Source organism: Nicrophorus vespilloides, unplaced genomic scaffold, assembly GCF_001412225.1.
Source record: "Nicrophorus vespilloides isolate i.1.1-1 unplaced genomic scaffold, Nicve_v1.0, whole genome shotgun sequence".
Taxonomy (NCBI): domain Eukaryota; kingdom Metazoa; phylum Arthropoda; class Insecta; order Coleoptera; family Silphidae; genus Nicrophorus; species Nicrophorus vespilloides.
The window spans coordinates 267,219-277,780 of NW_017098500.1; the positions used below are offsets into that span (position 1 = coordinate 267,219).

At 34.2% G+C, this 10,562-nt stretch overlaps 3 protein-coding genes across 3 annotated transcripts in view; 1 reads left to right on the forward strand and 2 right to left on the reverse strand.

Annotated features, from left to right (window-relative positions):
• LOC108562615 (ATP-dependent RNA helicase vasa) overlaps positions 1 to 1,719 on the reverse strand; it is a 2,618-nt gene extending 899 nt beyond the window's left edge. The window contains exons 1-6 of the mRNA XM_017921023.1: positions 1,602 to 1,719; positions 1,451 to 1,490; positions 1,083 to 1,317; positions 821 to 949; positions 648 to 763; positions 11 to 583 (exon numbers count right to left, since the gene is read on the reverse strand). Of these exons, the coding sequence (XP_017776512.1) occupies positions 11 to 583; positions 648 to 763; positions 821 to 949; positions 1,083 to 1,317; positions 1,451 to 1,483 (1,086 nt within the window). The 5' untranslated portion in view covers positions 1,484 to 1,490; positions 1,602 to 1,719. The remainder of the gene's footprint in view (positions 1 to 10; positions 584 to 647; positions 764 to 820; positions 950 to 1,082; positions 1,318 to 1,450; positions 1,491 to 1,601) is intronic.
• Positions 1,720 to 4,663: 2,944 nt separating this feature from the next.
• LOC108562608 (ATP synthase subunit alpha, mitochondrial) lies at positions 4,664 to 7,599 on the reverse strand. Its single transcript, XM_017921012.1, has 4 exons — positions 7,447 to 7,599; positions 5,356 to 6,567; positions 5,032 to 5,294; positions 4,664 to 4,972 (listed from the first exon to the last, which is right to left on the reverse strand). Exons 1-4 carry the CDS (start codon positions 7,510 to 7,512, stop codon positions 4,858 to 4,860), a joined length of 1,656 nt encoding a protein of 551 aa, XP_017776501.1. The 5' UTR covers positions 7,513 to 7,599; the 3' UTR covers positions 4,664 to 4,857.
• Positions 7,600 to 8,122: 523 nt separating this feature from the next.
• Positions 8,123 to 9,407, forward strand: LOC108562603 (proteasome subunit alpha type-4). The gene is made up of 4 exons (XM_017921005.1): positions 8,123 to 8,232; positions 8,420 to 8,462; positions 8,529 to 8,691; positions 8,753 to 9,407. The coding sequence occupies exons 1-4, from the start codon at positions 8,230 to 8,232 to the stop codon at positions 9,318 to 9,320; spliced, it is 777 nt and encodes a 258-aa protein (XP_017776494.1). The 5' UTR covers positions 8,123 to 8,229; the 3' UTR covers positions 9,321 to 9,407.
• The last annotated feature ends 1,155 nt before the right edge of the window (positions 9,408 to 10,562 follow it).

Sequence of the window (10,562 nt, forward strand, 5' to 3'; positions counted from 1 at the left end):
CAGTCTTGACCATAGTGTGATGAGTTAGTATCTCTTCAACAACAGGCATAAAACCCATATCAAGCATCCTATCTGCTTCATCCAATATAACGCATTCCACAGACGAAAAACTAATGTTTCCCTTTTCAACAAAATCCCTTAATCTGCCTGGCGTGGCAACCAAGATGTGACATCCCTTCATAATCTGTGAAAGTTGATAGTTGACACTAGTTCCTCCATATACGACGACTATTTTGAGAAAGCTTCTCAGTGCAAATTTTCTAGCCTGTTCATAAATCTGAATAGCAAGTTCTCTGGTTGGCGAGACAATTAGTGCCTGAGGTTCAACATGATCACCTTCTATCACAAGTGGCTTGTCAGACAATAACTTGTTAATGATGGGCAAGAGGAAAGCTGCCGTTTTTCCAGAACCTGTTTGGGCACAAGACATCAAATCACGACCTTTCGCGATTATCGGAATCGAGTGTTTTTGGATCGGCGTCGGCTTATTGTAGCCGGATTTTTTTATATTTTCTAACACAATGGGGCGCAAACCGGCTTCCTCAAAAGAATTGATACCCTGCGGATAATCCTCCCCTGTTATCTAAATAAAAAAAAAGAAAGAAAAATATTAGTAAAAAGTCAAAGCTAATGATTTTATAACTTACATTAATACTGATATCTTCATATTTGCAAAAGTTGATACCAGAGGATATGCCAGTATTGAACAATTCGTCATCTGCTAGATGCTCTGGGACATAGATATCCTTAGGCTTTTGTTCTCCTGTAAAAAGACAACTTAGTACTTGTAACTAATTTACATGTGAAGGTAATAATTTACGTTTTTCATTAGAACCATCATCGTTTTGATCATCGTAATCGCCACCACCACCACCATTTGAATATCCTGCATTATCTCGGCCTCCCCTACCTCCACGGCCGCCGCCTCTACCTCTGCCTCTTCCTCTACCTAAGATAAACATTCCATATAAATAAATGTATTGCTATGATATTTACAATATACATCACATAAATAAGCAATAAAATTATCAGTGGTTTATATTATATTATATAAAGAAAATATATTTAGAATATTCGCTAACCTCTTCCTCTGTTTGATGAACCATCATTGTCACCTTCATCATTGTTGTATGAACCACCACGATAATCTCTGTCTTGATTCGAGCCACCATCAGCATTGCCTCCCCAATTAGAATCTCCATTATCACCCCAAGTATCGTTGTTGAAAGGATCACTACTCGCCTCCTGGGATATAGCAAAACCTCTACCTTTTGAAAAAGCACTGCCTTCATTGGATTTAACACCAGCAGCATAATCCTGAATTTAAAAAAAAAAACAATTGATCATCAAATACTGCTTGCAACACTCATCTCTTACATGTGTAAAAACATGCTTGTCATTTGTTTTTTTTTAAACAAATAAGTCAATAATTTTATACCCATGTACTCACCATTACTGGAGATTCATCCCAGCCTTCATCCATTGCTGCCCTAAAAAAAAAAAGTGCAAGGGTCATTTATTTCAGTCATGCAATTTTGCATTGTTCAGGAATTTTCAAAAAAAAAATATTTAACAGAAGTGCATTAATATAATTCACTTACTCTTTGTGTAAATTCGAAGTGACCGAAATAAAAATGTCTGCTCTTCGAAGCACGCTCTCGAAGATCCAACGAAATTTTGCGGTTTTTTTAGCCGGGAATTCGACGAAGAGAAAGAGTGCAATAAAAAAATAACAAACACTAATGGCGCAAGCGTACTGCCAACGTCATACCATTTGAAAATCGAATTGGATCAGTTCGACAGTTTTTTTTCACTAACTAACTAACCAAAATTACCTATTTAACACTAATAATATCGATTATATTATATAATATGATTAATTATTGGATTTTATACGTATATAAGTAGTTTATCGTACATTCAAAATAAATGTATTGTGAAGCGACATCTGTTAGTGAAATAAAATATAACTATTCTGTTTGATAAATATTTTAAAAAATTATAAAAATATTTAATAACATGTACAAACTATACAATTATGTAGTGATTTCAATAATAATTATTTAATGTAATAACGTTTTAAAGAAATTTCATATTTATAACAAAAAAATTACCAGCCAATTCCATTTTTAACACAGATATTTACATTAAAATTCTTATATTGTTGTGTTGTAGGGATGGGAATTTAATGAAATTCGTTTGGTTTTACATAACTTTATTCGTAAGGTTCTTCTCAGACTAATTCTAAATACGTACTTTAGTTACGAGGTTAATTCTTAATTGTAATTAATACGGATTGTATTTATTTATATTCATGAATAAGCGTTTATTCTAAATCCGCCCAGGTCAATTCCCTTACATTTGTTTATATGAGTATCGATTATTTGATTCTTATAAGTTTATAAAAGTATCCGCATTCTTACGTATCAATGGGATTGTTTAAGTTTTGTCCTCTTTGTACTTGTTTTTATACAATAAGGCGTTGTAGAGACCGACAATTGTAATATCATCTATTATATAATTAATATGTATATTTGTTATTTCTACCACTTTCCTCTCAATTAATACATATCATATTGCACGTTACGAACAAATATACAAACGGATACTGGTTCGTGATTATTTAGAATAACTTGTGGAATATTCCGAAGAACGGTTACACATTAAATCGTCTATTTTGTCAACACTCAAGAGTCTTTTTCCGCACTTAAATATTTGGGTAGGGTCATAAAACTTAGATGTTGTAATTTCCACATTGCGAAAACTCATAATACTCGAACGCAGCCCCTTTCAGAAATGGATACATTTTTGTATTATATAATTTAGTCTTAGTTGAGTTAGTTGGTTGGTCCAGGGAAGAACAATTACTTCCTAATTGTTATCTTAAGAAGAGAATGTAACTCTTAGTTAATAATTTATGAGATCAACACTTGTATAGTTGACTTCTCAATAAGAACACTGATATGTAGAATAAAACTAATTAAGAATATTGCATTTAATATTGAAAAACCCCTCTAAGACTCCACAACGACATAACTATGAGATAATCCACGGTGTCCAGAGATTTATTAATACCGGGACACAGATTAAGAGACTTCGTGACACAACAATATTTGCTTGCTATATCATTAAATCTTTTGCTAAAAATATTAATATTAAATGCATTTATCTTTATATAACAGCTTACAATACTAGAAACATTCCATTGTAATTGAACTCATTTATCATGTGTTTTTGTTTACAATATCGTAGTGTTTACGGTTATATTTCACTTTGATTCATTCTATAAACATTCTTTATTACGATTGAAGTAATTATAAATAACGGGCAGAAAGACCCTTTGTAGCAGATCAATTTGTTTTTTTATTTTCTATAATAAATGTTATTATTATAAATAACATTCGCTTAATTATTAAATTTGTTAGGTTTTCATAAATCGGTGTCAATATTTGTTTATTTTTTAACGAAAGAAATAAACAATCGTTATAAACTAATGTATCAGAATTAAATGTTAACTATATATAAAAGAGTTCATTTATTTTAATGCAACAGAAAATATTGTTCGGTTTTGTACGAAGAAAACGGTCTACTATGCATTTTTTTTTATCGAAATTCGTACAGTCATCAATGTCTGGAAGTAATTTTATCTGAGCATTCAAGGAACAAACATAATTTACAAAATCAATATTATACAAAGACTTGGTTTTAACATGGAACGAATATGCGGATTTGCAAAATAAACAGAATTAAAAAAAACATTTGAAATACAAAGACTTATTTTGAAAATGACTAACTTATTTATGGTATAGCAGTTAGAGGTTAGACGAAATATACAAACTAAGTATACGTTCCTTATGTAAAAACGAAGTGATAATTTAAAAATGTGTAAAAACTGTAATAACATCAGAATATTATCTTATTTGTTTTGCGGAAAGACTGAAGTTAATTTTAAATAATCATGTAACCAACAACAATTATCTAGGTTGTTATTGTCTACTTTTATCAGGGGTATTTAGTCTAACAAAGGGACATATGCCCTAAGATTAAGAAACCCCATAAAAAATATTAGATAAAATATTTATTGTATTGATTATGATACTAGTAATTCTCCACTCCCACTGAAGAATAAATCTGTTCCTGTTACTTCTTAATCAGTATTTTTTTTACATATTTTAGTACGAGATTAGTTGAATTTCATATTAAAACTGAATTATTCAAATATTTGTAATACTAAGCTCCACAATGGTAGAACTAAGAGATAAATCATAGTGTCCATCCGATCCTTAATTGTAAAGGTTTATTCTCAATTGTTTAATAATTACTACTTTATAGATGTTTTTGATTTTCAATGATATAAATACACAATTATCAATTTATCTGTACGCGTTATGAAAATGACAATTGATAAATTGAGACTAGTTTATTTTTAAATCATGTGTTCTTTTCTCGTCGAGAACAATTTTAATATTTGATTTATTTCTTTTGATGAATTAAACTGGAGGAAAAGAATGAAAAATATTTACTAAAATTAATAAAAATCATCAAATTTTTATACTATATTTGTATAACATACATTTTTCTTCCAAGTATGGAGTTAAATAGTAAGTTTAAACAAAAAAAAGATGTTGCGTGGGGGGCACGGAAATAATAATTATTTATATAACAAATTAAATGTCGAATGTTCGTTCTTATAGAAATGTCTCCACTGTTTACTATCCTGGCACCTAAGTGATTTCCAACCGACGCCAAAATGCCATTAATTAGAAGAAAAAAACATTAATTCACTAAATGTTACATTTCGTACGTCGGTTGAAAATACGTTCCACTTAAAAAAAAGAATGTAGTTTTTAATTAGATTTAAGCGGAGAAAGTGGCGATGAAGTCTTGCACGATCTTCTTCAATTGGGCATCAGATGTTTCTGAAATTTGGCCTTCCTTGGCAATGGTGCTCAACAAAGTCTGGTGGCTGGTCCTGAAAATAGGTAAACATTAGATATCTTTAATATGTCATATATTAAATTAAGGACGAACTTGATGTGGTTGGAGAATTCCTTTTCGAATTCAGTGATCTTGCTGGGATCGACCTTGTCCAAGTGACCGCGGACACCGCAGTAGATGATGGCGACTTGCTCCTCGATGGCCATTGGGACGTATTGGCCTTGCTTAAGCAATTCAGTAAGACGAACACCACGGTTCAAGAGTTGCTGAGTGGCGGCATCCAAATCGGAACCGAATTGGGCGAAGGCGGCTACTTCACGGTATTGGGCCAACTCCAATTTCATCGAACCAGCGACCTGTAAAACAATATCATTTTAGTTCTTATTTTATATTTATATTCTTTTCGTGTATGCTTACTTGTTTCATGGCCTTGGTTTGGGCAGCGGATCCGACACGGGATACGGACAGACCGACGTTGATGGCTGGGCGGATACCCTTGTAGAACAATTCGGTTTCCAAGAAGATTTGTCCATCGGTAATGGAAATTACGTTGGTGGGAATGTAAGCGGATACATCACCGGCTTGGGTCTCAATGACTGGCAAGGCAGTCAGGGAACCACCACCAAGGGCGTCAGACATCTTGGCGGCACGCTCCAAAAGACGGGAGTGAAGGTAGAACACATCACCGGGGTAAGCTTCACGACCTGGTGGACGACGCAACAGCAAGGACATTTGACGGTAAGCGACGGCTTGCTTGGACAAATCGTCGTAGATGATGAGAGCGTGCTTGCCGTTGTCACGGAAGTATTCGCCCATGGCGCAGCCAGAGTATGGGGCCAAGTATTGCAATGGGGCAGCATCGGAGGCGGTGGCAGACACGATGATGGTGTATTTCATGGCACCGGAGTCGGTCAAACGCTTCAAGATTTGAGCGACGGTGGATCTCTTCTGGCCGATGGCGACGTAGATGCAGTACAGCTTCTTCTTTTCATCGTCGGCGTCGTTGAAACGCTTTTGGTTGATGATGGTGTCGATGGCCAAAGCGGTCTTACCGGTTTGACGATCACCAATGATCAACTCACGCTGACCACGGCCAATTGGCACCAACGAATCGACGGCCTTAATACCGGTCTGCATGGGCTCCCTGACAGAGACACGGGGAATGATACCTGGGGCCTTGATACCGACACGGAAACGTTGCTTGGTGTTGATTGGTCCTTTACCGTCGATGGCGTTACCCAAAGCATCTACTACGCGGCCCAAAATTTCATCACCAACTGGCACATCGACGATGGCGCCGGTACGCTTGACGATGTCTCCTTCCTTGATCAATTTATCGTTACCGAAGACGACGACACCGACGTTATCGGCTTCCAAGTTAAGGGCCATACCCTTGAGACCGGAGGAGAATTCCACCATCTCATCGGCTTGGATGTTCTTCAATCCATATACACGAGCAATACCGTCACCAATGCTCAAGACACGACCGGTTTCGTCCAAGTCAGCCTTTGGAGCGGCGCCCAAAATGCGCTCCTCCAAGATGGTGCTGATCTCAGCACCGCGTTTGTTTGGGGTGACATGGATCTTGCGGACTGCAGCAGTGACAGCTGGAGCGGCGGCAGCAACAACCTAAAAAAAAATTATAGGCAATATAATAACCTCGAATATACGACAGTTACGTAATCTTGTCAAAAGGATTTAAAGACTTTTTGAAGAATGTTGAAGGAATCATTTCCAATAAGATCAATACAAGAAATATATTGATCTGGAAACAACACCCTTCATTTTTATATATTATAGCACATTTTGTCCCCTCAATATTAACATCAAACAATCAAACTGAGTCTATTTAATGTGCAAAAACCCTCTAATCAAAAGATCACTGAAAACTGTTACATAATACAAATGAATCCACTTATTGTTAAACCGAAAATCAATTATGTAATAAGTCAGCCACTTTGAACAGTTATAGATTACGTAATTTTTAACCAATTCAAAACATACATTTTAAGGTAACAACTAATTGGAAAAGCAGATCAAGCCAATTGTAACATACATATATATATCTTTAATATAATTTAGTAAAATTAACTTAAGATTGGACTCATACAAAAATCTAATAAGATTCCAATAAGAATTGCTAAAATCTTATTGGATATAGGACTTTAGATCGCTTACTTTTTTTCACACATTGCAATCAATGATTATATAACACACACACTCACACACAGTATGCAGGGATCGTTGAAAGAATCCGCGAATTGAGAGACATAAATGGGATGTGGAAACGCCCAAATCATCCAAAGTTGAAGAGAATTTAAATGATCAAGGGCTGCTTTTAAGAAATTGTACCTTTGCGAAAAATCGATTATCTATGTAGGACTGATTATGTCACATCAAGTGTGCCGACTTCTGTGTGGTTCACTTGTTTTCAGATTTCGGTAAAATTGAGGGTAAATCCACGTAAAGCGATAGTACTAGACACTTTAGGCTGTAGTTTGGACTCACCTTGGAGGCAGTGCTGGGCAAATTTCTGGCCACGGAGGCGGCCAAACGTGCTGAAAGGAGAGACATTTCGGAAACTATCTGGCCAGAAAGATGGAGAACTCGGAATGGAACTGAGTGTCCGATCTACAAGCCTCTGCGCAATTGCAGTCGCACACCACACTAGTCAAACTCGACTACCAGATGAATTATATAATACCAGTTTAAATATGGCTTGCATGTAAAATCTGTTTGGCAATTAACTCGTATCTTTTCTACGTCAATAGCGACATATCATTGCCATAGAGAAAATAATAAGGTAGATGATGTTTTTTAGTAATTTTACAAATTTCGCGCTACCATTTAAAACGAACTTCCGGCTAACTGTCAACCGAATTTTTGTAAATTTTTCTATCAAAAAATTATTTAGAAAATAATTTTATCAATTTGTATGCTTTTCTCAATAGTTAGATTTAAAAAAATTTAAAGTTTGGAAATATTCTCATTAAGATCAGAACATTCTTTTTACATTAATTACAACATTTTATTTGAATAATTAAGTTTTGGCAACTTTTTAGTATTGAAAATCCTATTACATTCATTTAAGTACTATTTTATATAGGAATTAACGATGTAATAATTTCAAACCTACCACCTATTGGTGTAACCTAATATTAAATGTTAAGAACTATGTCAGTCATGTTTTTCCTTACCAAGTCTAACTTCAAGTCAGACAAATTTTGTTGGTAATTGGAAGTGACTGTTCGGTTATTTATTTTATCGAAACTTGAAGGAAATACAGAGAAAATGGTATTAAAATCCATCTAATTTAATTCACAAATTATTACTTTCATTAGCAATTTGTTATATGTATCACATTTATTGTGTTTATTGAAATCAATTGAAAATTAACAATTTTTAAGGTTATGTTTTGAATTTTGTTGCTTGTCATCTTTTGCTTTGAAATCGTTTTAATTCTACCGGTTTTGTGTTACAGGCTCGTCGTTATGATACCAGAACCACGATATTTTCTCCGGAAGGTACTGTATAACTATATATATTTTTTTTAATATTGTAATTACATTTTTTCTTGCACTTATTCTTAGGTCGACTCTACCAAGTGGAATATGCAATGGAAGCTATTAGTCATGCTGGAACTTGCCTAGGAATTACAGCAAGTGATGGTATTTTGTTAGCAGCTGAGCGTAGAAACACCAACAAGCTTCTTGATGAAGTTTTCTTGTCTGAAAAAATCTACAAACTGAATGAGTAATTTGAATTAAAAAAAATATAACACTAATATATCAGAAGTAATTGTGTCTGGTTTTAGTGATATGGCATGCAGTGTAGCTGGAATTACATCAGATGCCAATGTTTTGACTAATGAGCTTCGTCTTTTTGGTCAGAGGTATTTGCTTCAGTATGGTGAATCCATTCCTTGTGAACAACTTGTCTCCTGGTTATGCGACGTTAAGCAAGCCTACACTCAGTATGGTGGAAAACGGCCCTTCGGCGTTTCCATCCTGTACATGGGCTGGGATAAACATTATGGATATCAACTGTACCAGTCTGATCCAAGTGGCAATTACAGTGGCTGGAAAGCCACCTGCATTGGCAACAACAGTTCGGCGGCAGTTTCTAGCTTGAAGCAGGAATACAAGGAGAACGAGACCACTCTGAAGGATGCTAAAGCTTTGGCTATTAAGGTTTTGAGCAAAACATTGGATATGACCAAGCTGACTTCAGAAAAAGTTGAAATGGCTACATTAACCAGAGAGAACAACAAGACCATTGTCCACATACTGACGAGCAAGGAAGTTGAGGAGTTGATTTCGGAATTTGAAAAGAGCGAAGCTGCGCTTGAGGCAGCCAAGAAGGAAAAGCAAATGCAGAAGTGATTTAAATTAAAATTAATGCTTTTTTTTATTTTCGATGTAAATTTAATATTTAATTATGTATCCTTTCACGTGGTTTAAGAATTATAATAAAATTCTTATATAAAATGGAATATATTTTAAATTCCTCCATCAATTCCGTTAATAAGATGGTAAAAGTATTATTTTTAAATGATTATTTCTGTTATATATAAATCTAATAGGATATTCATGGAAACGAATTATTAAAATGATGTAGTTATTTAAGTTTGGATATGTCTCTCAGTAAAACGTCTTAAGCTTCAATGAATACTGCTGCGAAATGAATCCTCGTAGGATTAAGCAATCGCACAAAGACCACCAAAATCAATCCCTGAGCGATAATGCAACTATTTACTCCTTGATTAATAAATAAATCTGGATGATCATATCTTTCGATGCGACATTTTAATCACTAATTAAAGAATAAACGATTATTTTTCTAACAATAGACAATGATTCAGTTGAGTTATTTTATTTATAATTTGAAATATATACAGCAAAAGCTTAATCGGTATTAAGAACTGAATTTTTGCCTTGTAAAATTGTTATTCAAAATAAAGAATAAGTGTAGAAAATACTATAAGAAAATATGAATTTTTGAATCCTAATTCGAATGTTTTTTGTGGACCCTACATACTGTGACCATAACACTAAAATTGGCATAATGGAAGCCATAAACATGTGAATATGAGTTCACATTTGTAAAATAAATCCACCCGTATCAATATATTTTAATAGCAAAATTATTGATCTGACATAAAATTATCTTTACGTATAAGTAAACCGGTGGCAATCGCAAGCCCGACAACCGAAATCCCGTCGTTAGAAATCCCGACAGTGTTATTTATTATTATAAATTTCAACAATAATATTTTTATGGTAGTCGGGATTTTAATATAGGCCCGTGGAAAAAACAAAATCTTCATTGAACAACGGTAGTGTAACCTCGCTTAATGAGTAGTATATAACCGTTCCAGACTCTTACTCGAAACATTTTTTTTCCCATAAAAAAATAATGTAAAATTTCTCGTATTTTCTATCTCGAAAAAAACATTGTGAATAATGTTTATTCAAAGTAAAATGTATACACGTTGTTAACAAGCTTGAATCATTTTATCTTTAATTTGCTGAAAACAAGAAAATCAAAATAATTAGTTTATTGTTTATGATACTTTATAAGGGTCTATATCGCAAGGCAGATAACCGAAAGACCGTCTATTGAAA